The sequence below is a fragment of the Rutilus rutilus genome (genome assembly GCF_951802725.1).
Source record: "Rutilus rutilus genome assembly, chromosome: 16".
In the NCBI taxonomy this organism is placed as follows: domain Eukaryota; kingdom Metazoa; phylum Chordata; class Actinopteri; order Cypriniformes; family Leuciscidae; genus Rutilus; species Rutilus rutilus.
Genome location: NC_140224.1, coordinates 17,590,341 through 17,618,009, shown reverse-complemented (window position 1 = coordinate 17,618,009; position 27,669 = coordinate 17,590,341). Strand labels below are relative to the sequence as shown.

Below are 27,669 nucleotides of genomic sequence, written 5' to 3'. Positions count from 1 at the left end.
GAAATTGTGGCCAGCATGTTGGTAACCACACCCATATTTTGTGGTCATATAAAGATATATTTGATGCCCTTAAAGCTACACTGTGTAATTTTTTTAGTTGATTTGATGTATATTTACTTCTTTCAAGTAATAAAGTATTCTCGTAAGTTTATGATCTGCCATTGAAAGTACATACGGGTGAGGGGTTCGAACGCCGGTCGCCATGTTGCCCCTCCATCTTGAAACTACATTAGCCAAAGAGGGACATACCTGTAAATTCAAGCTTCGCCTTTCGCGCTTTACACTCAGTGACTCAGAGACCAATGCGAGGGGGAGATTACTCGCGACTGCCGGCAGATTTGAAAGATTGCTGATGGAGGATCACGCCTATTTTCAAGGACATGTAGCAGACTCAGAGTCACCAAGGAAGCGAAAGAGAGAATTAAAACATCAACGCGACAGGCAAATCAGCAAGACCTAAGTCAATACTGGAGTAACTTTTCCCAGATGGAAAGAGCTCATGAGGAGCAAAGATTTTAAAACGGACGCCGAAGTTGCCTGCTTTCTTCTCGACAGGTAATTCAGCCTATTTGTGTAAATTCGAAGTTTTATAGTTGCTTGTCTAACCATAGCATGGTTGTGCATAACGCCAGAACGACCTCTAGTATAACTTGCATTACTTTTCCTCACGTCAATGGTGAAAAAGTATTGTTTACCTTGTAACATAAATCTGTGCTGCGACGGATCACAGGTGATAGTTTTAAAGGCGCAATTGGACGAAGTCGAACTGGAAGCCATGTTAATCTTGGAATAATACGGCCACCGTAGGAGTTAAAACGCCCTTGAAATTGAACAGAAACTAATATTCACTGGGTAGTCATATACAATTTCACTGCTAGATGGGGGAAAATATCACACAGTGTAGCTTTAAAGAAATCTTCCATTATGAAGTCCCAGAAGACCCCATAATAGCCCTTCTAGGTGTGCGTCCAGAGGGTCTTGAGGGTAGAGCTAAAATATATTTACTACAAATTTTACTCGCTGCAGCCATTAAATGTATTACATGCAGATGGTTAAAACCTGACCCTCCATCATACAATGCTTGGATTCAAAAAGTATGGGAGTTGTATGAAATGGAACAAAATCACATTTGCATTATGACTTCAGAAAACTGTTTTCTTAAAAAGGTGGGCTCATGTAATGCCTTTAATACTCCAGTGATCGTGAGTTATACACACACATATATATATATATATATATATATATATATATATATATATATATATATATGGTTTTATTTCAGTTAGCCTAATAGCTGGTTTGATTTGCATTGAGAGATGATCTTATAGAAAGTACTCCATGCCAATCTCTAGGTATGGTGAAGGCTATGTGATGATGTGGGGCTATTTTAATTCCAAAGGCCAAGGGAACTTTATCAGGATGCATAGTATCCTGGATCCATGAAGTAACTGGCCTTTAAAAATAAAAATCTGCCTGCCTCTATGGGAATTTAACATAGGGGTGTCCAGACTTATGCACCCTGCATTTTAAGGAAGAACATTTATTTATTTACGATACATTATTCATTCACAAAGAAAATTGGTGTCCTTAAAGGTTGGATTTTTCCTATTTTTTTTTAATTAAGGCATTAAGTTCAATTTCCAAAAGATGATTTTTTATTCCTCTTTTTAGTCAACTTTAGCATGGGTGTCTAAACTTATGCATAGCACTGTGTATATATATATATATATATACACACAGTGAGTTATATATATTTTTATTTATTATTATTCCTCTCCCCTTCCTCCCCCTGTACTATTCGTTTTCATTCTCTGTATAATGTGTACGATATAATTAAGTTTGAAGAATTGTCAATATTGTGGGAACATGATGGACTAACATGTTAAAACCCAATGCCATACGGTATTGTATGTAATCCTGTGGTTCTAAAAAAATAAATAAATTATGGGATCTCATTCACTGCTTTTAGAATCTTTACTTTTTAAAAATGTTGTTTGTTTTTTCAAATAACATTTTAATGACAGTATATTTATTGAACAAGAAATATTCTTTTATTTATCAAAATAAACAGAAAATAGTGCAAACTTTGCTAAAGTGATTGCTTTGAACCAGTACTTACTTAGACATTATTAAAAATATATTATTTTAGCTAAAGTATTTGTATCAATACTGTGTGCCTTTTAGACAGTCACCAATAGAATGTCACAGAAAAATAAGTTGTGAAAGGGTAAATAAACCCCAAGCAGATGAACGTCGTCGTTTGCTAACAATTGTGAAGCATGGCAGTGTTTTACAGTGGTCTTTGTTCATTTCATGGTTCTGAAACCAACTGCTCAGAGGTTGCAACTGTGATTTTTACAGAGTTTCAAACTATTCTATTGTGTAGTAGCCTGTGTGGAACAATATATTCATTCTTATATCAGCAACAATAATCTGCCATGTTCCAAAACTATGTAATTTTTTTATTTATAATTTTAAATTTGATGATGCTGTTGGTTAGTGTTTAAGAGCTGTTTTGTCTTTCTCTCTTCCGTCATTCTACACTAATTTTATTGATATTTTTACGCGATATTGTTAGATTGCATGACATCAGATTGCAGGACTTTTAGTGATTTGATACCACTGGTAAAGGGCTTATGTGAGCCTCATTTTATAGGTTTGTTACCTGAAAGTCTTTATCTGACAGGTAGCACTCGAGGCGCAGAGGGTCCACTCCCTCTGGCAGGGGTTTGGAAGTGAGCTCCTCCACAGTGTACTGCAGCCTGCTGAGTTTAGACAGGGCGTCTTTAACCAGAATCACTTTATTATGGGCTCCTTCAACCTGCACAGACATTCAAACATACAGTTTCATCATCCATTGGCTTCAATATTAAAGATCTTTGGGCTGTATTAAAATGTATGATTCATATATGAGAATCCTTTTAAAACTAAACAAAAATCCTCTGTAGCATTCTGCAGGGTTTAAAGGAACACTCCACCGTTTTTTGAAATAGGGCTTATTCACCGTCTTTCCTACATTTAGATAGGTGGGCAAACGCATTTTTGTCTCAGTGCATGCATTGTTTTAGTTCGGAAGCGCCACTGCTAGCTTAGCTTAGCATAATGAATGGAATCCTTTGTTGCCAGCTAGCATGTCAGTAAAAGTGATAAAAAAAAAACAATGTATAGTGAATAAAATAGCCAGCTACTATTCACGCTGGTATGTTGACGGAAGTTGGGAGATTTCAGGTGTTGTGTGATATCTCTGCGCCCAAGTAGCAGTGCTTCGCCTGTGCTTCCCCCCCCAATATAGTCCCAAGTCAATATCTGCCAAGGAAATCGCCTAGTCTTAAGCCGCTTTTCCACCGAAATTACCCGGAACAATTTGTCCCAGGAACTTTTTTCCCAGGAACCTTTTTTGCCCCAGACCGGTTGCTTTCTGCGTTTACACCGCGGTCTAAAGTACCGGGAAGGTAAACTGCGCGCAACTGCTCCTCCCAGTCTGCGACGGACAGTAATCAGTTTTGAGCGCCACATTTATAAGTATGGAGGAGATTCAAACTGTGCTGCAGTTATTGGTTTACTAACGAGGTAATTAACATAACAAAATAGACGAGCACTGATACTAAAGCGTGTTCAGAAAGCTCGTATGCGTATAAAATTAGACAAGGTATGTTGTGAGATGACTGGGACGAACGCGCAGAAATTTCCTTTTGCGCAAATACGCTTAAAAAAAAGCCTGAACCCCGTCTATCAATCATAAATAGTGACAGTCTTGTAAATAGTTGTTTGTTACCAACCTCAAAGCGCTATTTCAATCCTGTTATAGTAAATTTGTAACATGGTTTGCCTTGCAATAGATGACAATGTGTAAACATAATGACTTAATATTAAAAGCTGTGGCAGAAAAGAGACGAGCACTGATAAAGCGTGTTCAGAGCTCGTAATGCTAACGTTAGATATAAAATTGTATGTTATCAGCTATTGCGGACATTGGCCGTGAGATGGCTGTGACGAACGCGCAGAAAGTTTCCTCTTCCACAAATACCCAAATAATAAAGCCTGAAACTCGTCGCCAGTCCCCCAGTTTTTTTTTTATTAAATTCCATATTTGCAGACAGACAACTTTACTGCATGAAGCCACTTTTTAAAAGGGAGGTTAAAAATAAATAAAATGCTTGTGGAGTCATCCAACCAAAATGCGGCGTGAACACAACCAATCAGCTTGTGCAGCGCACAAGTCCCACCCCTGAAAGTTCCTGAACTTTGAAAAAGTACTACCTCATGAGCAGGGACTATCGGAGGGGGAAATATTTACCCGGAACTTCATTTAGACCCTGGTTCCTGCGGTGTAAACACATCGAGTACCAGCCCAAAGTTCCTAGTTCCTGGGGAAAGTTCCTGCGGTGGAAACGCGGCTTTAATCTGCATTGCTATTTGTACTAGTTGTGAATACGCAGGCCACAAGAAGTAATTTGTTTTTTTTATTTTTTATCACTTTTACTCATTACATGCTAGCTGGTGTTGTAAAGTTTTTCTTTCTTCAAAGCAGGACCAGGAGACGTTGGGATAAGCAGAAGTGATTTATTCTGTAGTGTTCTTCCAAGTCTAACTGAGTTCTATACAGTATAGTTTTATACATTTACAAGGAGGAGGGACTTTTGGAGGTGGAGACAAATCAAGACAAAGCATAGGCATTTGATTCAATCAAGTCAAAACCAGTTTGGCAGGTTATCCGACTTTCTCAAGAGAGACAGAACCAATCAGCATAACACTATCATTCAAATGATCCAATCAGCCAGCATAAGGCTCCAAGAGCCATTTGGGTACGAAAGCCATTTGCAGAACAAAAGGTGAGATTCTCAGTGAATCATTTGTGCGCTAATCCCATCAGTCTGACGGTATCACCCATACCTTCACATGATCACAGAGACAAAAGCACAGCTGTACATTGAGCTTACTGGTCAGGAAATGCATAAAGACAAAGGGTGAGGGTGAGAGTCTCAGGAACTGACTCATTTAGAGAACAGGACTATCAGGAATCTCTTGATATAATCATCATAACCGCTGCTAAACTTTCTCAGTCTATATTGGAATCTAAATTAAAACCTCATATGCTAAAATCAGTATTCTTCACCATGATGTTATGTAAGGAAGCATATCTGAAATAGATTCTTAAATTTGTAATCCTTCACTGGCAACAAAGGATTCCATTCATTATGCTAAGCTAAGCTATTGGGGGTGCTGCCAAACTAAAACAATGCATGCACTGAGACAAAAATGCGTTTGCCCACCTATCTAAATGTAGGAAAGACGGTGAATAAGCCCTATTTCAAAAAACGGTGGAGTGTTCCTTTAAAGTATTCTCTGGCATTCTGAAAGCTATGGGTGGTGTTACGTACCCGTACTTTAATATTTGGGTCTTTCTCCCAATAAGGGAAGATGTTGGTAAAGGTGAGTGGTTCTGCACCAGCCAGGATCAGGTAGGCCTGAGGAGGCCGTCTGGAGTTCTTCTCTGAAAAACAAACACAAGAAGGTCATTATTACACAGCAAAGCAATAAAATATGCACTATATATGTTTCGTAACTTGAACTTGACGCAAAAGAGAAAGCAAATCTGTACTGTACAGAGTTCTCTTTTCAGTCTTATCGCACATGTTTTAAAAGCACATGAATGAATGTGATTGATCATATACTGTAACACTATCCAAACGATGCCAGAAAGACGCATTAAACAGAAAAAAAGGAATCACAAAAATTAAGACGTTCATTTTAACAGCCCTAGTTGTTACTGATCGAAAATAATAGTTAATGCATGTTGTTGTTAGGAACCTGCCAGCTGGAATGTTTGGACTAGCACATACAGTAGGTCTTTAAGCCTGCTCCTGGAGATCCACTGTCCTGCAGAGTTTAGCTCCAACCCTAATCAAACACACCTAAACCAGCTTATCAAGCTATTCAGGATTGGATAAAAACTTTTCAAGGCAGTTTATTGGGCTCCAGGAAAGAGGACCTCTGGACTAGCATGAATTTCCTTTATTAAACCATCCTGCCCTCTTCCCTGAGTGAAGATTCCATCTCCTAACCTTGGCAGTACTGTAGCGTTGTTTCCATGGCACACTTCCTCTCACTGTCCCAGCGGATCTTGGCCGAGCCGGTACATTCTGTATCTTCTTGTTGCTGCCCTTGCCACAGGTACACTTCCATCCTGTTATCCACCAAGAACAGAGCTACAGAGAATAAAAACAGAAAGATGTATAGAAAATATAAACTATTGACACCGCAATGTGCAACACATTGATGCAATTCAATGTCAGTTGACATTATGAGAATCCGTGGTTACAGTCACATGTAATGACATTATGTACCAGGCTGAGGGGCTGAATACAAGTTCTCCTGCAGGAATGGCATGGCCATGATGGTTCCTGTCACTTGGGCGGGCCCGAACTGTTCCTCTTCCTGAAAAGTCCCACCACTGGCACTCAGACGGAAAAGACGTGGTGTAAAATTGTACTTTCCTGGATCTGCAAGCACACAGAGACAGTAATATACTTGAGAATATACCTGAATCACATAATAATAATAATAATAATAATAATAATAATAATAATAAAAAAATCAAAACCACATGGGCCCTGCTTCAAAACGTATTAAGCTGCCTACATAGGCTGCATTTTAAGGCATCACAGACACACCCTCAACATAAAAGCTGTTCTTAACAGACAATCAACGAGATTATGGTAAAGATTCCCTGCTTTTGGCCCAATTCTAAGGCAACATTGCATGTGACTCATAAAAATATTCCAATATGAGCTCAGTAAAAAAATCTATTCAAGACGAAAGAAAAGTCTATTAGAAATATAATTCATACGATACCAGTTTTAATTAAAATTGTACAATAATGTGCTACTATATTTTAGACTTATTCTAATATTGTGCTGTTAGGATAGCAACATGCTAATGGAAAACCTGAAATCAGTGGATAGTTAAAGGAGAACTCCGGTCAATTTTAACATTGAGCTAATTTTTTTGTACATTTGGAGTGCTGTCAGTACAGAGAACAACAACAAAAATCGGTGTTGCCTACAACGTGTAATCCTCTTTTTAAAATTTGCACCCTGTTGACTTCAATGGGGCAAGTTTTAAACCTGCTTTTAGCCTCTTAACATCCTTGATGTGTCATTACAAGTGCACAGGTCATGTGAGTGATTCCTTCGGAGTGAACGCGGGTGAATCTGACTGCAGTAGATGTGAAAGAAATATATAAAAAATGATGTTTATTCAGCCAGCGCACATACCTGTATTTACATCCTGTTTTCGGTCGAAGTCCACAGTAATCGATTGTCGAGTTCACGCGCATAGGTTTAGTACCTATGATCACGCGCGTGAACTCGACAATCGACTACTGTGGACTTCGACCGAAAACAGGATGTAAATACAGGTATGTGCGCTGGCTGAATAAACATAATTTTTTATATATTTCTTTCACATCTACTGCAGTCAGATTCACCCGCGTTCACTCCGAAGGAATCACTCACATGACCTGTGCACTTGTAATGACACATTCAAGGATGTTAAGAGGCTAAAAGCAGGTTTAAAACTTGCCCCATTGAAGTCAACAGGGTGCAAATTTTAAAAAGAGGATTACACGTTGTAGGCAACACCGATTTTTGTCGTTGTTCTCTGTACTGACAGCACTCCAAATGTACAAAAAAATGAGCTCAATGTTAAAATTGACCGGAGTTCTCCTTTAAGTGTCCTAATAAACAAATACTAATAATCCATTATACCCAACTGTAATATTTTTAGACATGCTAGAATATTGTTCATAGAGTGTTTCAAATCAGTCACTTATGAAGTTCCATTTCAGATGCTGCCTTCCTTTGTCAGCAGTAGACAGCAAAAAAGCTCACTAGATTTGGAACAGGGCTATGGCATCATAAGGAAATATTATGCATGTGTATGATTATAATGACATACCAATTTAGCAACATTATAACAAGGAAACATCGATTGCTTGGAAATAAACATTTTCTTTTTTACCTTGCAGCATGCAGTCATAGGCTTTCCTGTCCTGCTTGCCAAGAGCATCCCAGAATTGCTTGGGCTCAGTTCCTTCCTCTATTTCAATTACTTTCAAACTGCTGTTACTGTTCAAACCCAGCTCACGAGGACAACTGTAACATGCATATAAATACATATACACACACAATCACCACATGATCATTACATTCCTATACAGAAAAGTCTAAGGGTGTACTCCCACTAGGCACGGTTGCCTTGTACCGAGCCCGCGCAATTGTCCCTGCTCCCCCCAATTGTTTGCGACTTTACTCACAAGCTACAATTCCTGTTCGTCAATAAAGTGAGAACCAGACCCGCTACCTAGATATACTCAAATTAATTGAAAAGTGTACTATCCAAGCAGTAATAGAAGATGTTTGCTATTGTAATGATGACACATAAGAGTAGAAGCTGTTCCGTGCTCCGGTGCAGTTAGCGATCACACTACATGCGTACCATGCCCGAGCCCAACTGAATCGCGCTCTGGCTCACCACTTTCAAGAGGGCCAGGACACGGTTAGTGAACCACGCCCGGGCACGGTGCGATCACACTAGTCAAACGAACCAGACTTTGGGGGTCCAACATGCTTGGGCACGGTTCAGATCACCTAATGTGAGTACAACCTAAATCTATATGGGTAAATCTGCTCACGTTTGAGTGAGGCGCTCCACGGTCCTTTTGCCCACTTCCCGGGCACCGGGATGAGACTTACAGCCATGCCACAGGTAGAGTTGTCCCTTTTGTACCCCCAGCAGCAGCAAACTAGCACGAGAGCGCAGGCTGTCACAACAGCACTCCACTTCAACCAGCGAGCCCTCCATTACTGTCTCTCCACGCACACAAAACAAACGCCAGTCTCCTGACAGAAAAACCACACCAAAATAACACACACACATGGAATTACTGTGAGATATAAAAGAGGTCTGGTAAGTTTTGCTCACTGTTATCTGCGTTTATTACCTGTGTTGTTAAAGCTATCCTCCCTGGAGCCCTGGTGGATGATTAGCCCTCCCTGGAAGAGCTGGAGGAAGCAGGGTGGCTCTTTGCCCTGTGTGACCAGCACTTGCGCCCCCCTGTGGTTGCCCAGCTCTACTGTCATAAGGGCAGATGTGCCCCGCCCACTGACGCTGGAGCGACGTCCCTGCCAGAAGAAGCATGCTGTGCGTTCCCTGCCTGGGCCAGCTGTACTCACTTCACCAGGCTTCTGTCTCTTACCCACTGCGAACACATACGATAAAATATATTTTTTAGCCTCTTCTAGCTTCTTTTGAATTATGCCACTTTCAGCTTGCTGAGGCTCCCGGCCCCCTGGTTGACAAGCACTGTATCACCTGAAATGATGCATACTAAGTTACAAAAGTAACATCACAAATAAATTAAGTTCCATGCCTCACTCACCAACATTAGTGACAGAGTATTTCCAGCGGATGACATAGGTGTCGCCCTCGTGCAGCTGACTCACACTCTCTGGCGGGATCTCAAAATCATCAAACTCACGGATGTGCCATGAGTCCACAGCAACGGTGGACAGCTCAGCCTGCCGCCCATCCTCAGAACGGACCAATCCATGACCTCTCTGCACGTCCACACCCTCCAGCACCATCTTCACAGGGCCTGCTGTTCCCGCCAGCATCTCTGTGACGTCACACGGCTTCAGCTCAGAGTCACAGGTGGGAAGGTGCTGACAGACTGGACTCTAGAGGAGAAAGACAAAATGCAGGTTGTCACTATCTTTTCAAAGGAAAGAAGGTTGGAATCCATTCTGAGTGTCTCGCTGTCTGTTACCTTCAGCTCCTCCACCACCGGTTCATCTTTGGGGGGTTTCCTCTCTGCCCAATCAAGAAACTTCTCTCGGAATAGAGCGGTTTCATTGTGTTCTGACAACCGGCCAAACAGGGCCCAGCTCGGCCTGCCCTCACCTTGTCTGCTCACAAACACACACACAAGTGAGAAAAGGAGTAGGATTCTCATGTGATTTGGTTCCAGTAACAGTTCTTGAATGTCTACATTCTTTAGTCTGAATTGAATGCACAGAGAGAGATTGACTGAACATGATGAAACAGTACAAAGACAAACAGACAACACTTCTTTCTACTGCATTGTCCTCTCTAGTTACATAGAAAAAACGTAAAACCAAAGCAACAAGTGTAGTCCAATTTGTGAAAAAAATTACTCTTGATGAAAAAATGACTGATTTTGACAAATTCAATCAAAAAGATTGACTCAATGTTACAAGACTAATTCAGTGAATCGTTTGGAACAGATCTTGACTCACTAACTGAACTAAGTCATTTATTTTCATCTTCTCAAACTTGAAACGAGAACTATTACTTACTAACTTTGTTCATGTTCAGTGTGTATTTGAAGATACACATAAAAAAATGTCACTTTAAAAATACTGATTGTTATTCCTAGACTAAAATAATCATTTATTAAATTTACACAAAAATAAATGCTTTTATTAATCTCTAATATGCTCTAATCAAATTATACCACTTGAGGGCAGTATTGTGGTTGCATATATCAGTCGTTTTCATGTGTCCTGGTTTTAATGGCTGTTCTTGAGATTCTACTGAGTTAACACATTTTTGAGAGCTTTATAAACCACTCTCTCAAGGCTCAATGCATCACCTACAAAATCATAACCTGGTAAGAATTTTATTTTATTTTTTATCACAGACAGAGAACATGAGCTAAGCAGGAATAGTCAGTGGAGGTGTCACTCACTTAGGGGTGTCTTTATTGGCTGAGGACGGGTCGAGGGGGTTGATCCTGCATGTGCTGTAGTCGTATGCGCCACTCCAGATGTGTTTGCCCAGCTGCACTGCCACTTTCCTGTCACTCAAAGAAACATCTTTTCCTGTCCAGACGTACACCTCGCTTCCAAAGTCAAACACCAGCGCCTGCCCCACACACACACACACACACACTTTGAGTTAATTTCAGAACAATGGGATCAAGCACACCAACACACAGACACTGATCATCCACAATAGGACATAACCGCATAGAAGAGCCTATAAATGTGACACCTCCTTAGAGTTGAGAAGAGAGACACTGGGAATGGATGCCCAGGCCTCCTCATAAGGAACCAGCTTATCCTCCACCAGCCTGTAGACACAGTTTGACTCTACTACAGCACTCTCATACAGTTCATCTTCCTCTGGCTCCCCTGCACCTGTAAAACACACACGCACACATGTAAAAAACATATCTCAACAAAGCAAACTGCAGCCATTTAAATTGACAGTATATTAGCAACATGCATTTAACTTCCATAATTTCACATATGCCTGAGTAAAACTAAATATCAAGCCAGAAATACTGTTGGACAGGACCGTTTTTTACCCACTTGCATGCAATCTGATAATGGACATTAAAATACAGTATGTTAAGCCTCACCCTCACAGTCCTGTGAATAGCTTTTTGATTTTACCAGTAAGTGTGTAGTTCTGGAATTGTCATAATTTTCCACTAAATTCAGCACAGAATAAGGGGTAAAACGTGGACATAGCATGGGAACAACATGGTTATTCAAATGCAGTGTGTCAAGAAAAAACACTGTTCTTTTGAAGAAAGAGAAGGAACAAACTTCATGGAGCTTCTGAGGAAGTTAGTGTAAACTATGGCAATTTAAGCTAAAAAAAACAACAAGTAAACCAGCACCAAAATACTGCAAGAATGGAGGATAAACTGAACTTGATTATGCAACATTAGTAAATTCTAGCCTAGAGTCAATGGTCTGTATATACAAAATTACAAATTAATGTGTTTTTAAGGTGAGTGAAATATTGTCATTTCAACATCTGTGCAGGGCCTGGATAAGTGTTTTTGTAAGTGCCTGTACCTCTGTACTCAGTCTTTCCTCCCAACAGACTCCAGAACTCTTTGGCCGAACGGTTCTCTGTGTTGATTCCCTCCTCCAGCACGGTGATCTGAGGAGCTTTGCAGCCCAGATCTCTCTTCGTCTGGATGTACTGAGCCATCTCTGAGCTCTGATACACACACACACACACACACACACACACACACACACACACACACACACACACATACACACACACACACACACACACAATTTGACACAAACTTGTTTTTATATCTTCACTTTCCATAGACAAAGTGATTTTTATACTGTACAAACTGTATATTCTATCCCCCTACACTAACCCTACCCACCACAGAAAACTTTTTTTCATTTTCAAAAAAAGAAATCACTTTGATGATTTATAAGCTGTTTTCCTCGCGGGGCCCGACCAAATGGCCCCACAATGTCAAATGTCAAACACACACACACACACACACACACACACACACACAGAGAGAGAGAATGGGTCACTACTTTAAAAAAAAATCTCATCTGTTGTTATTGTTAAATAAAACTATTTAAAATAATTTTCGGTAAATGAAATAAATTGAAATAAATAATAGATGAAAAACTTAAAAAGACACAAAATTCAATGTGTTGCCATAGCAACTAACTGGAATAAGTTTGAGCTGAAGAACTAAAATTACTAAAACTAAAACAAATACAAATACAAATACAAATACATTAAAGGGTAACTAAACCCTAAAGCAACTTTTTTTAGTTAATGATCTGTAAGACTGTGGCTTTATTAGTGCTGTTCATTGATTCAAGTAAGTTTTTTTTACATTTGGGTATAAAGTGTTTTAATTCTACAATATATGGTGTAAAAACGTCTGAGTGCTGCCCTCTTCAGGTTGAACGGTGGTTACTACAGTTGAATTTTCCTATTGGAAGTTGTGGTGCCCTGTGACGTAAGAGGGCACCAGCTCACCATACCCTTGGTACAAGCTACCACGCCCTTGGCAGCCCCTCTATAAAAGCATCTTGTTCCATCAAAACCACTGTAGGGAGTCAGGAGTTGGAATTGCGAGTATTGAAAACGATCAGGATAGCGTATATTAGCATCTAGTTAGCATAGCATTTATATTGTTATTTAGATTAATTTGTGTAGCCTAGGTAGTTAATTAGCAGTTAGTGTAGTATTGTTAGAAGCATAGTTAGTTAGTAGCATAGTATTGCATCAGTTAGGATAGCTTCAAGTTAGCGTAGATTTTTAGCTTTAGCTTTATCTGTATTTAGTACAGTTTAGTACACCTACAGTACATAGGTGTAGTGTTGCTGGTTGCAACAGCACTGCTCACGCTGAAAAGTGACGCAGTCCAAACGCTGCTCCTCCTGCATGGACTCCATCACTACAGCGGCGTCTTGATGTGAGTGAGCATATATTTTTAGTCACAATTTATGTTCCTTCCTATTAGGCTAAAGTTAATCCTCGGGGGTCGACAAACGCGCCGGTGCGTTTTGCTGGATTTTTTCACATGGCAGCAAAATAGACTTAAAATACGCCGTCATTTATGGTCATACAGACTTAAGAAATCTGAAAAAATAAACTGCTAAATGTCTACTTTTTTATGTGTCCACTTACAATCGAAACAATACATTGTGCTTTTGTAAAATAAAGAAAATAAACAGGGTATGCTTTCTGCCTCTCCGTCTCCGTGAACTTTTATTTTTGGAGTACGTCTCTAAACTTAAACAAAACTCAACGAATACTTGTCACACAGGCATGAGCAATATATCTGTATAAACATTTAAGTCTCTGCTATTAAATTATCTAATTCAAAACGAAAACAAATATTCTCAGTTTATGTAATCTGTATGAATAGATAGAGATGTCAGTCGTTCTCATGGCAACTCATCTGCTTATGTGAACATGCCTACAGAGAGTGCGCACTATTGAAACGGGTCTCAGGTGCACGCCGTATTGCCAGTGGGTGGAGTCAGGCTCTGACCAGGGGTTGAGTTACCCTTTAAAGCTAAATAAAATGATGGGGAAAAATGCTTTTTAAGAGAAGAAAACATTTTTAAAGGATTTAAAATGAAAAATGAAAATATAAAAAATAATATTTAATTCAAAATATGAATAAATACTACAATAGTATATAAACAATGCTAAAATAACACTGGTGTAATACCCTGTTATATATAGAATAGGCTTGGATTTTTATTTACTTTGTGGTAGTACCTTAGCTTTTTCGATGACATTGGCAAATTCTCCACTCCAGAAAAAGCAGTGTTTGGGAGTAATGAGCAGATAGCAGTCTCCGCTGTTCAGAGAGCGGGCGCTGGGTTCAGCCAGACGCACCTGAACATGCCTGCGGCCTGCATGAATTAACAGACAAGTGTTAAAAGCCAGTGATTAAAAGCAGAACATGCACATTTAGGACAAAAACTTGGACTGATATTTTGCATGATCATTGACCGCTTCACCTTTAATGTGGATAAGCATGAGCTTGTGGAAAGGCACAGCACTGTTATTGGTCACCACCTCTGTAGACTTCACGCTTCGCAGATTGACTTTCTTAAAGTTCTCTTTGCTGGCCAGACCTGCCAGAGCCGCATCTGCCAAATTTGAGTGCTTTGCCACTGAAGACAGAAGAGAAACCAATTCACTTTATATTTGCTACAATGTAACAAAGAAAAGAGGAATGTTCAGTAAATTAAGCTCTTTCCTGGGCGTGAGTCTCAATTCCATTTCTATGAGAGCCCACCTCTTACCTGAGCGCTGGTAGGTCATAATTAATTTATTCACAATGTTTGAATTAGGGGAAACCCTCTTTTTGAAATGCTTTAAAAGAACACATGGGCTGATAGCTGCAGCTGCGATAGTATATCGGCTGGGCCTGCTTCATTGCAGCCGCTTTAGCTCTGGCTAAAAGACCATGTATCGTTTCATGCTTGGCACACGGGTCTGCTGCGCAACCTGATAACCCGCAGATGCAAAGGGCCCTTGTACAAACGGGGCGTAACAATGGGACAGGTGTGCAGACGCGAAAACTGTCACAACGGTTGCATCAAGCATGAGCTTGGGAGCCCTTTGTGATGGCAGACCGGCTTTCAGTGTCTGGAAGCACACAGAGAGGGTGTGGCACATAAACTGTCTAGAAATGAGAGCAGTTCAACTTGCTCTTGTGTGTTTTTATGCTCTGTTTCGTCAGATTATGATGGCATGCATAAATCATCAAGGAGGTATCAACTTGTGTCCCCTGCTGAAGCTCGCAAAGAGCCTTTTGAAGGTGGGCAGATCGACATCTCCTGTCTATTCGAGCTGTCCACGGATGCCCTAGCCCACCACATGCGTTGATGCCGGCAAAGTCTGGGCGTTATGCAAAATCAGGGAGACTTAGTTGACTAACATTTAAAAAGTGCTGTGAAATGGTCTGAAAGCGCAATGTGGCTTAGTGTGCATTGTCCTACATGTCAAGTTCAATGGTTAATTAAAAAGAACGGTACAGTAAAAAGTGCTAAATATTTGGATTTTGTTTGAGGAATATCTCTACCTAAAGCCCTCCTAAAATATCTACCTAAAGCCCTCCTGACACCAAAGCCTGTCATTTTCTGTCAAAAATTAAGATGTTGGACTTATGAACATTCTTACAAACTTCTTAGAATTTGTCTTAAGGACTTTCTTAACTTCTTTCTTAAGAATATTTCCATGAATTCGGGCCAAGGAATTTTTTTCTTCATGGATGCGGATGGCTTGTATTTCATATTAAAGGTATCAACTTCAGTTCAATCTACATTGCGTCACTAGTAGACGCTATGGTGAAACTCCTTCTCTGAGTAAAACTGAAGCCCTATTGAATAACGCCAAACCGTAGGATTTGCCAACGACGTTCAAGCATGCAAACTGGAGATTTCTCTTTACTCCTTCTCGCCATATAAGGATGAGCTGAACAGTTATTGCCTCAGAATCTTTAGAAGGAAGTAAAGTGATACTTGCATACTGTAACATGGAAGCTTACACAATGTCTCATTCCCTCCTCTCTGCGAACACTGAGATAGATTTCAGACGTTTTTCAACTCCTGACACAAATTTTGAAATTAATGTCACCATGAGATTTTTAGAATTCAGATATTTATGTTTGAGTCTTAAAGGTGCTCTAAGCGATGTTGGGTGATGTCACTTCTTGTTGACGTTCAAGTATTTGAGTGTTCAAAAAAAGGCTAGCTCAACCCTCCCTCCTCCTCATCCCGTCAACCAACTGACCCCCCAACCCCCACCCCCAAATCATTCTTGTCAGTTCTTGGCTGGAACACTTTGTTATGTTTTGTGGTCCAGGCTGGGTCAGTTTGTTTTTCTTGCCGTTTGTGGAGTCTGGGCTGTCTACAGAGATCGCATTTTTTTACAGTGTGTTCAGGGGACAGGCAGCTAGTGGATAGTGAGGAGATATTTGCTGTATGTGACAAAAAAAAATGTTGGCCTAAAAAACGCGTGACATCACTTAAACCACCTTTAATCTAAACAAAGAACATGGTAAACAGGTTAAGCTGGAACACAGATCTTTGTGGTGAAATACCACATATAAAATAGGTGCAAACATTACATGAATTCACCACGAAATGTAACTGACAAACGTACTCCGCTCCATTTGTATCCTTTTGGTCTCCACGGAGGCCACATTCAGTCTCTGTTCAGTATAAGCCTGTTTGAGGTCGTCTCGTGCTGCCAGGGCACGGAGAGGGTTTCTAGAGCTCTTGGTTCTTCTGCAGGGCCGCACTGAACGCTTATGTTCCTCAACAGCTGATGTTAGTCTGCAATTAATCAAGAATACATTCATGAAAGCAAGAATGAACACATTAGAGCAGTACTTATTAAACCATATTTGGAATGTGAACCGCTGTTTAGGTTCCAAAAGGTTTATAACCCCATGCAGTCACCCACATCCTTGAAATATAGACCCTGCCTACAGAAGAAAGATATAGAGTTTAGGATATTACAGGCATAATTGCTTAAAGACCCCCTGTGGTGAAAATCAAGTTTTTAATATTGTTTATATGTCTATGTGGTGTTTTTAATTTGCTTTAAGACAAACCATGAGCAAATTCATTAGTCATCACGATTGCTGAGTATTTTCTCCTTAAAGTCGACATGAAATCAAAATTGACCCTATTAACTTTGTTAACGCATATTACTAGTCTTGTGGTGAACAATTAATCCGTGCAAGTTAATACACAGAAAAAAAATGGTTTGCCGTGGTAATCTTTAATCAAAATCTGAAAAGTTACTTCCGGTCTGGAATGGCATTCATTTTCTGATGACGTCAGTTTGACGGCTTGGGTTGAAAATGCTTAACCATTCCCTTAAACCGTTAGTCTGCTATGAGCGAGAGATGAGAGGAGGAGCGCTAAAGTAAAACCCTGCCCTCTGTTCAATATTCCGCTTCACTTGCATATACGTCACAACACTGGAGAAAAGTCGTTTGCAACTTCTGGTTCACAGAGACTTTAAAACTGCAGTGAACCAAGGACAGTCTCAAAAATGCGGTTTGAAATCGCTGGTGTTTCTTTTCTTTTTTTTGTTCTTTTTTTCTTTATGCAGATTTTTTACATACATAATACAAAACAAACAGAAAAAAAAGCCAGTAAATCAGACAATTAAGGCACACACACACACACACAAAAAAAAAAAAAAAAAAAAAAAACACATACAGCCAGCACTTACATATTATATAGAAAGGAAAAAGTATAAATACACATGTCCATTCAGTGAACAGATGTCCCAAAATGTCCACTCACACAGATTGAGTCAAAGGAGGCCTGAGCCAAAGGGGAGTGGCAAAGTCTCTGTAAGGATAACTGTCCAAAGTTTAAAAAAAATTAAAAGACAGACAGTACAATGCATTTAGGTCCCAGTTTGTGGTCTATCCTTCCTGATATATTCTATGAAAGGACCACAGATCTTCTTGAACTTATCTCGAGAGTTAGACGTAGAAAAACGAATTTCTTCAAGGTGTAAACAGGAAACCATATCATTAAGCCACCTCTTGAAGCAAGGAGGGGAAGCTGACTTCCACTCCTTTAGGATAACCTGTTTTGCAATGGTACCAATACCAAACATGAGGGCTTGTTGTAAAGCGGATGGAAGAGCCAAAGAACCGTTGGAGCAGCCCAGTATCACTAAGAGACAGTCAGGAACCAGTTGTCTATTATAAACAGCACTGTACAAACTAAAAATGTCAACCCAGAATCTTGTGAGCTTAGAGCAGGACCAGAAAAGATGCCCAAGAGCTCCATTAGCTGATTTGCATTTATCACAAGTGGGGGAAACAGCAGGAAAAAAATTGTTCAGTCTAGTCTTGGAGTAGTGCAACCTATGAACTACTTTAAACTGAATAAGCTGAAGTTGAGCATTAATAGAGCATGACTTTATCCTGTTTAACCCTGTCGCTTATAGCTCGTCAGATATAACTTCGCCGGTGTCCTTGATCCACGCCTCTTTAATATGGAGAGAGGGGGTTGCCACAACGAAGAGATTAACAAACCGAGAGATCAAATGCTTGGAGGTGGGAGGTCTGGTCAAAATATCAAAAAAGTCATGTTGCATGGGGGTCGCATCTAGACGAGAAGAAGTATGCTTGATAAAATTCCTAATTTGTAGATAACGAAAAAATTAATTAGTAGGGAGTTTGAATTTAGCCTGGAGCTGGGCAAAAGATGCAAAGTGATTATCAATGTAAAGATCCCTGATAGTAGTTAACCCTTTATTTGACCACTGCATAAAAACAGCATCCATCAAACCAGGCTTGAAACAGGGGTTCTGACATATGGGGGCATGAATTGACTTTCCTGGGAGGTTCAGAATTACCTTGATTTGCTTTAGAATTTTAATTGAGTTGCAGAGTAAGAAATTATTGCGTAGCGATTTCATTTTAATATCAGGTTTTGAAAATAGAATGGCTGACAAGGAGGCACCAGTAAGTGACACAGCATTACTAAGCTCAATCTCAGGCCATCTAGGGCCAGGTCCGCCCACCTCTGAACCCCCAGCCATGGAGTGATTCCAAAAAACCCAAGGTCTGGCGTTACAGGCCCAGTAGTAAAGCCGAAAGACAGGCAGGCCTAAACCACCCTACTCAGTGAACTTCTGTAAGTGGGCCTTTGAAATACGGGCGGGCTTGGAGGCCCAGAGGAAGGGCATGATAATAGAGTCTAACGTCTTGAAGAAGGAAGAAGTGAGGAAGATGGGCACATTCTGAAATAAATAAGTAAATTTAGGGAGCACGACCATTTTAACAATGTTGACACGGCAATCAATGAGAGGAGGAGAAGTTTCCATTTATCTATCATACATTTGAGCCTGTCAATCAGATCCATATAGTTAAGTTTAAAGAGAAGTTTTGGATTTCTGGGGATGTTAATCCCCAGGTAGGAAAAGTGGTCGTGGGAGACTCTGAAGGGGAGATTGAGAAGAAAACTGGAGTCAAGACCGTTAGATAGAGGCATAAAAACAGATTTCTCCCAGTTTATAGTAAATCCAGAGAATCATCCAAAGCCATCTATCAGATTAAGAAGGGGTGAAAGGGATGTTTTTACATCTGAAAGGGTCAGAATTATATCATCTGCGTACAAACCAGGAGATTTGGGGGTTGGCTCTAATGGCTATGGCCAGCGGCTCAAGAGCTAAAGCAAAAAGCATTGGGGAGAGGCAGCAGCCCTGCCTGGTCTCGCGATGCAACGGGAACGGGGGGGATCTTTCGTGGTTGGTTAGAACAGAAGATTGGGGACCAGCATACAGCATTTTTAATATATTCCTAAATTTCGACCCAAACCCAAATTTGTCAAGAGCAGCGAACATGTATTTCCACTCCACCTGGTCAAAGGCCTGCTGGGCATCAAGTGAGATCACAGCAGAGTGGGGCAATTTAGTTGAATACATTAAATTAAGCAAACACCTCGTGTTTGAGAAGGAAAATCTATTGGGGATGAAACCTGATTGATCAGGATGAATTAAAGTGCCAATATATTCATTTAACCGGTTGGACAGGACTTTAGCTATAATTTTTTGGTCAGAGTTGAGCAGAGATAGGGGTTGATACGAAGAGACATTTGTTTCGTCTCTGTCCTTTTTTAAGAGGACACAAAAATCGCTGGTGTTTCTGACGTCACAAACTACCTTGTAACCAATCACGTCAAAGTGATCATCAACGAGTGGGTCTCTGAGCTGGTGTGAGTGAGTGGAGGCCGGGCTTATTTGCATATTCATAGAACCACGTATACATATATATATATACATTTTTTTTTTTTTTAAGGAAAAAACATTTAAATATGTCATTTTTATGATCAAAGGTGAGTGTTAAGGGATAAAATGACTGACTACAGGGGGACTTTAAATGGTAAACTACATTCTAAATGTTTGTATTCAATGGAGCCGTCACTAGTAGAATAGGGCACTTGCGGACGGATTGTTTTTTGAGCATAAGAAACAGTAGGTTATCATTAGCGCTGCTTGAGCACAGAAAAAACTGCAGCCTCAATTGTTGTTGAGGAGAGTTGGTGCAGTTTTGACTTAAACAGTTAAGACTGTTTTTATTAATAACCTTTGTTTAAATTACGCTCTGAACACGATTTATTTGCACATTTTGTAAACAAGTTTTAATAAACATTGACTTGGTGTCAACTGCATTTCCGTTTTTACATCTTGACGTGATCCTGTTTGTGACTGCTTGGGTCCCTATCTCAGCTTCTGCTGAACTTCCCCCTGTGATACACAAGAAATTGTCACATTCGCATCCAGGCCACGTTGCAGACAATTTTTCACTTCATATTTTAAGCACAAGAGAAGCTGCATATTTTATATAGGTACAGATCTATCTGATGGCTATTAAATATAAATGCATATTTTTTATATACAGTACAATAATTAAGAAACAGTTGAGTAGAAATCCTCAGAAATTCCGAGAACCTCTGCCATAGATGATCACTTCATAATTCATATTACATAGGTGTCCAAGAGAGGCTTATTAAAAAAATATTACTACAAGAGACAAATATGGACTGCAGCATCTCAAAGAGTTTTTTTTTTGGAACAAAGATATTTTGAGAAATGTCTGTTTTTTTGTCCATACAATGGAAGTCAATGGTAACAAAAACAGTTTGGTTACTTGCATTCTTCAAAATAATTATTTTCTATTCAACAGAAGAAAAAAAGTCATACAGGTTTGGAACGACATGAGGGTGTATAAATGATGACTGAATTTTGGGGTTGTTGGTTAACTATCCCTAGAAATTAGAGCAGTATCTTACTTGGGCGTGTCTGACAGGAGGATGCTGAAGTCTTCTTCCTCGCCAAGCAGTACACTGGAGCTCAGAGTGGTGGGTGATAAGCTACTGTAGAAACGCCCAAACGTCTCTTCGTCATCCAGGGTCATCACCTCCTTCTCTTTCTCCTCCATCACCTCGATGGTGGAGTTCTTCATGCCTGTGCCTGCATGTTAAATGAAGAGAGAAACAGATCACTGCATCCAACTATATTATGCATTAACCGGCAAATTATTTAGAGTATTTCAATGAATAACCTTTATTGTGAAGTCTGTCTAAGAAGGACTCCAGTTTGTCCAGTCTTTTATCTCCCTCAGCATCAGGACGTGTGGAGATTTCTGTTCAAGGGACATTTCCAGGCATGAATGAAGAACACTTTGTAGAGACAATGGCCCTGACAGTACATTATTGATGCAAATGAGTATTCAAACAGGGTCACAGAAGATGTCAGACTTATACCTTCTAATGGTTTGACTGGTGTACTGTTGCTGGCCTTCTTGCTAAGGATGGTGGGAACATCCTCTCTGTTGGGTGACACTAAGCCTGATGGGAAACAGATGTGTCAACATGAAAACATTCTTGTAACTGCTTGAACCACAGAATGTACATTAAAACCTGATTTCCTATGTGCAGGAATTATGGTATGCAGCAAGTGTCTTGGTTTGTGCATTTACCTTGAAAAAGTTCAGGTCTCTGCACAAAGCTTAGTCTTTGGCTACAAACTAGGCAAATTATTTTATCCCCACCTCTCTTAGCCATTCGTCCAGCAACAGAGAACTGGGTGGAGTCATTAAAAGCTCCTTTGCCTTTAGTTTTCCATTGTTCCTCCTTCTCCTGCAAAATCTTCATCCGATCAGCCAAAGACATCTTTGGTTCTACATCTGCAGAAGACTTCTGAAGAGAGAAAGTGAAAAACAACATGAATCCGTAAAGCTGTTCCACTCTGAAATCCCACTTGTGCTGCAGAGATTGAGAAGTCAAACATGCTCATATTGTGATTTATAAGTTTGTCTTACAAGAGAAAACCTTCTCCTTATTGAGCTCTTCTGACACTGGTGATGCAATATAAAAAAGTCCAGATACTATCCGAATACAAACTGCATGTTAATGCTAGGTGTAATGGGAGCCATAAGCCCCATACAGATGCTACATTCTCCAGCTGAGCTTTCAACTGTGAGAAATTAACATCCTAATATGAAGCAATGTAATACACACTTATCAAAGTCAAACACAAAAAGCTTCACCTTTTGCTAGACGAGGGGTCAGGAACCTTCTTTCACCAAATAACTTCTTTTTTTATTTTCTTTTTTTATACATCTTCTTCAATGAAAAAAACAACAAATATTTTACTATTATTATTAATTTACTAAAAACTTTATTTTTTTTTTCAGTAACATTTCAATAACAATAACATTATTTAGGTTCATAGAAAATTTTAAAATAGAAATAGGCAACAAACAATAGTCTCATTATGGAATTAATTATGCAGGGCTTTTACTGTGTTTCCTTAAGTTTCCACCTGAACAGCTTAAAACCTCTTCAGTGTGTGTGTGTGTGTGTGTGTCTGTCCAGTCACTTGTCCAGTCACCAGTCACCAGAAATGTTTAATGCCCCTCTGAATTCTTTATTTTTACCATCTCCACAAACTAGCTAGGCAGCTGCTTGTATCTGAGCACCAGAGGTTTCTATGGCTGTTCACACAGGCATAGAATATGGTTGTGATGTATTTGACTCCTTAATCTGGTTGCATTCACACACAGTTTATAGGAGTGACAAACGCATTCTATCACCGAACTCTGTAAACTTTCGTCATACAGTGAAAGAACCGCTCCGTGCAACACAAGTGTCTCGTATGGGCAAGTGAGTTTTCATTTTTGTTTTATAATAACAGAAACGAAGATATGAGCATATGTCTGAGTGTCATGTAAAGGTTTAAGACTCTGTCTTCCATTGGAACTGCATATTTGTGTGGTCTGGTCTATACCATTCAGGTATAAAAGTTGCTGTCTGTTAATTAAGATTTGACTGATGATGAACGCGCTGTCGACTGTGATACTTTCAAGTTTTTTGGGCGTCTTTGATATGTACTGATAGGTGATATTCATGGCAAGCATGATAACAGAATACAGGCTTGTGACTCTAGTTGTTCGTTCATAAAGAAAGTATTCAAGCCGCTATAAGCTGGTGTTTGAACTTTTTTCGAGAAATAAATACTTATGCAAGTAAATGCGATTGTCATTTCCAAACAGCGTAGTCATAAAAACATAAATGGTTTGCCATTGATTGGTGTTGCACGCAAAAAACAGTTGTGCATCATGCCTACATAAACACTCTACAGTTGGTTTTGACTGCAAGTCATTCTCTTCAAATGCTATAGAGTTTAATTTATGGCGTATTTTGTGTTTGAGCCCTAATGAAAAAATTGCAATTTTTACACATGATTTGACAGTTTATTTTATTAAATTTAAAAAAATCTAAAAGGTGTGAATCATGCCTGGCACCTAACACTTTACAGTTGGTTTTATGACTAAGTCATTCTCTTCAATGTCGTATGTAACTTTAGAGACGGTCCCTAAATTTGTGAATATCGAATGTCCAATGTAAAGCCAACTTTGTGCCAGTATTTCACTAGGAAATGCTTAGCGTGAAACTTTGCACGTTACGTTCATATTCTGAGTCCATCTGTTTGCCTGTAGCCTATATAGCCTACATCCCCAATAAGGTGCGAGTTTGGTCTTTTATATCACTGTATTAGTCCATTAAGCTACGTTAAGTGTTTTCACCCATGATAAGCTTTTTATATGTCCCCACGGCATGGGGGAATCCTGCCCTGGAGTATGACATATTGAGGGAACCCCTAGTTCTGCAGCACAGCACCGCTATATAAAGTTAAGGAAACTAAACAACCGAGAGAAATATGTCTACCTCAAATTTAAAGTTTGATCTGCACATCAGCATTAGTGAATAACAATCTCGTTCATGGTAGAGAAAGCTGCTTACGTGTACACAGGGAAAGAAACCGAAGACATTTAAAGCTACAATATGTTTTTAAAAAAAAACTTTTTTTCCGAAATATACAGTACTGTGCAAAAGTCTTAGGCATGTTAATACATGATGTTCTGCTTCAGAATGTCACAGTACATGTTGGAATCCATGTTTCCCTCAATGAAGCTCAGCTCCCCAGTACCAGCAGCACACATGCAGCCCCAGACCATGATGCTACCACCATGCTTGACTATAGGCAAGACACAATTTTCTTGGTACTCCTTAACAGGGCGTCACCACATATGCTGGACACCATCTGAGCCAAACAAGTTCATCTTAGTCTCATCAGGCCACAGGACATGGTTCTAGTAACGTATGCTCTTGGACAGGTTGCTTTCAGCAAACTGTTTGCAGGCTTTCTTGTGAGCCAGCTTCAGAGGAGGCTTCCTTCTGGGACGACAGCCATGCAAACCAACTTGTTGCAGTGTGCGGTGTATGGTCTGAGCACTGACAAGCTGACCTTCCGCTTCTGCAACCTCTAAAGCAATGCTGGCAGCACTCATGCGTCTGTTTTTTGAAGCCAGCTTCTGCACCTGACGCACAGCACAAGGACTCAACTTCTTTGATTGACCCTTGCGAGGCCTGTTCCAAGTGGAACCCGTCTTGGAAAACCTCTGTATGACCCTGGCCTGTACTGTAACTCAGTTTCAGGGTGTTATCAATCTTCTTATAGCCTAGGTCAACTTTGTGGAGAGCAACAATTCTAATTCTCAAATCCTTAGAGAGTTATTTGCCATGAGGTGCCATGTTGAACATCCAGTGATCAGTATGAGAGAATTGTACTCAAAACACAATTTTTAACTGCTCTAATACAAGATACACACATTTCTATGGTCCTGTCAAGCAGACAAAAACATGAAAATGATGAATAGGACATGTGGCTTTGCATGGTTAAATGACGTACAGCTTACACTTAGGGTGTACTCACTTTTGTTGCCAGCTATTTTGACAATAATGGTTGTATGTTGAGTTATTTTCAGAGGACAGTAAATATATACTGCTAAACAAGCAGCACATTGACTACTCTAAAATATATCCACGTTTAATTTCTATAGTATTGTCCCTTGAGAAGATATACTAAAATGTTTGTGTGTGCATGTATCAGGGTTATTATAGTTTTGCATTTTTCATTAGTTTTTATTTTTATTTCGTTTTGACTTTTTGTTTTCAAATTCAGTTTAGTTTTAATTAGTTTTTAAAGTGGGTTTGCTAGTTTAGTTTATTTTTTATTTTTTGAAAATGCTTAGTTTTAGTTTAGTTTTTATTAGTTTTAGTGTTAGTTTTAGTCTTTTTTTGTAATTTGGGTTATTTGTCAGGGGCAAGATTCAAAAAGGTCGGAAAAAGTATTGTGTAATAATAACTCAACAAAAACATCATACAATTTTAGAAAAAAATTCACACCCCATTGAAATTCTTTTACCTCTTACAAAATCCACACGCCGTACCAAAAATCTACACATCTTCTATACAGAATTCACACCCTATACAAATACCACAGCTGTACAATTTTCACAGCCTATACTAAATTTACCCTATACAGCCAATAGCCTACTCATCTGGATTGAAGCAGCAAACATTCAGTGTAAAAGTAAAAAAAAATGACATAACATTATTTAATATTTGAATCACAGCTTATATAGTGTTTTGACATCGACAACCAGCCACAACCAAAAAGTGCATTTTACCTCAAACTTGCGACTAGTTAAAGGTATAGCGGAGGATCTTTCCGAATTTTAGATAAGACCCGCCCTCTCCACTTTTTGAATAAGTTTGATTGATTCACCAGAATGATTGACAATTAGGAGGACCAATAGTATAGGTGATCCACCCGGAAGTAAAAAATCCTCTGCTATACCTTTAACTTTCTAAAGAAGGCGCAATCGCTTCTCGGGTCAACATTAACACAATGACAAAATTACATTCAGAATTTAAAATATTTTTTATAACACTTTTTAATGTGTGATTGTGTAAAGGTGTTCACGAGATAGAGATAGTCGAACGAACACTCGTTCTCATGGAGACGCGGTGTGCACGGAGGGGAGGGGCTGTGTGTGTGTGTGTGTGTGTGTGTGTGTGTGTGTGTGCGTGAGCATGTGAGAGACGCATGAGTGACAGAGAGACGGAAGGAGAGTAGGGAAAGGAAATGCAGCTGAACGAATACGCTGCGTGTTTTAAATAGCGTTAAAAAATGAAATTGACAAAGACGAAAACTAAGGACATTTACTCTATAATTTTATTTTATTTTAATTAGTTTTGCCAAACACACATTACAGTTTTAGTTAGTTATCGTTTTTTTGTAATGCCTCGTTTTTATTTTTATTTCAGTTAATGACAATGTTTTTTCCCACCTAGTTTTCGTTTTTTCGTTCGTTTTCGTTAACGATTATAACCTTGGCATGTATATATATATATATATATAAATATATATATGTGTGTGTGTGTGTGTGTGTGTGTGTGTGTGTGTGTGTGTGTGTGTATGTATGTATGTATGTATGTATGTATGTATGTATATATATATATACAGTGGTTAAATTGTGCCGGGGCTCTCCGGGGCTCAGCCGGGCCCGGCTCATAGGCCTGCTCGTTTGCAGTCAGTTGCCTACTGGAAATTATGTCACATAAAATTTGATGAAAGTGATGCTTTTGAAAACATATTTCTGATTATATGAAAGATTCTGAAATGGCATGTCTATTTTGTCTCGGCGGAGCTGAGATGAGGACAATCGAAACACGGCCGTATTCTTGTTCAGCTGCTTAATCTCGTTGTCAGTCGACCATGATCGCGCACCGCTCGCGCATGCCATGCGCATCTAGGTAGGCTACTACTCAGAACTCCGACACGGATAAATGTACGCAGCAATAATGAATGTTCCTGGGAGATCCGTAGTTGCGCGGGATGTGGAAGTGCGCAAAAGTTCCAGAACCTTCAACTGCCTTAAGAAAAAAAACAAAAAACTCACTAGCTGCTGGCCGCCGCTGCAGCAGCAGCTCAATTTTGTCAAGTTCAGCACAACGTTGGTTGTACAAAAAGTGCCCTGGCCTTGAATGACAAGGTAAGGAAAATATGTTTGGCACATTGTATGGGTCACTATATCATAACAAGGTAATACAATGTGTAATCAAGCATTTTATATTTAATATGAGGGAAATAGGCTACACATGCCGTGGACGTGACACAAAAAATCTTTAACTTTTAGGTGGCAAAATATTTTTTTTGTAATTCTGTGAATTACACTGCAAACCAAAGTAATACTACCCACCGGATGAAGAAGGGTTGGCTCTCCACAGAACATAACATATTCATTTTATTTTATTTTTCATGTTCGCATTTATGAGGAAAAAACAATGTTACGGACGGGACCGCTCTGAAAGCGGCACTAAAAGACTGTTTCAAACTTTCACTGAGACCTCAAACAGAAAGCACAAAGCCTTTCTTTGAAATGAATTTCGT

The 27,669-nt window shown here is 39.6% G+C and overlaps 1 protein-coding gene across 5 annotated transcripts in view; it reads right to left on the bottom strand.

The window, feature by feature from the left end:
- The window catches only part of svild (supervillin d), a 182,998-nt gene that overhangs the window by 9,124 nt on the left and 146,205 nt on the right, over positions 1–27,669 (bottom strand). For 4 of the 5 annotated variants that reach the window (XM_084433449.1, XM_084433453.1, XM_084433450.1 and 1 more), the window contains 19 exons: positions 21,920–22,067; positions 21,633–21,716; positions 21,431–21,511; positions 21,159–21,339; positions 16,495–16,667; positions 14,343–14,498; positions 14,098–14,234; positions 11,892–12,039; positions 11,077–11,222; positions 10,772–10,947; positions 9,830–9,968; positions 9,443–9,740; positions 9,005–9,262; positions 8,696–8,903; positions 8,023–8,156; positions 6,348–6,503; positions 6,066–6,209; positions 5,382–5,494; positions 2,666–2,821 (listed from right to left, as the gene is read on the bottom strand). In XM_084433449.1, the coding sequence (XP_084289575.1) occupies positions 2,666–2,821; positions 5,382–5,494; positions 6,066–6,209; positions 6,348–6,503; positions 8,023–8,156; positions 8,696–8,903; positions 9,005–9,262; positions 9,443–9,740; positions 9,830–9,968; positions 10,772–10,947; positions 11,077–11,222; positions 11,892–12,039; positions 14,098–14,234; positions 14,343–14,498; positions 16,495–16,667; positions 21,159–21,339; positions 21,431–21,511; positions 21,633–21,716; positions 21,920–22,067 (3,036 nt within the window). The remainder of the gene's footprint in view (positions 1–2,665; positions 2,822–5,381; positions 5,495–6,065; positions 6,210–6,347; positions 6,504–8,022; positions 8,157–8,695; positions 8,904–9,004; positions 9,263–9,442; positions 9,741–9,829; positions 9,969–10,771; positions 10,948–11,076; positions 11,223–11,891; positions 12,040–14,097; positions 14,235–14,342; positions 14,499–16,494; positions 16,668–21,158; positions 21,340–21,430; positions 21,512–21,632; positions 21,717–21,919; positions 22,068–27,669) is intronic. The other variant, XM_084433452.1, reaches the window with a different exon arrangement.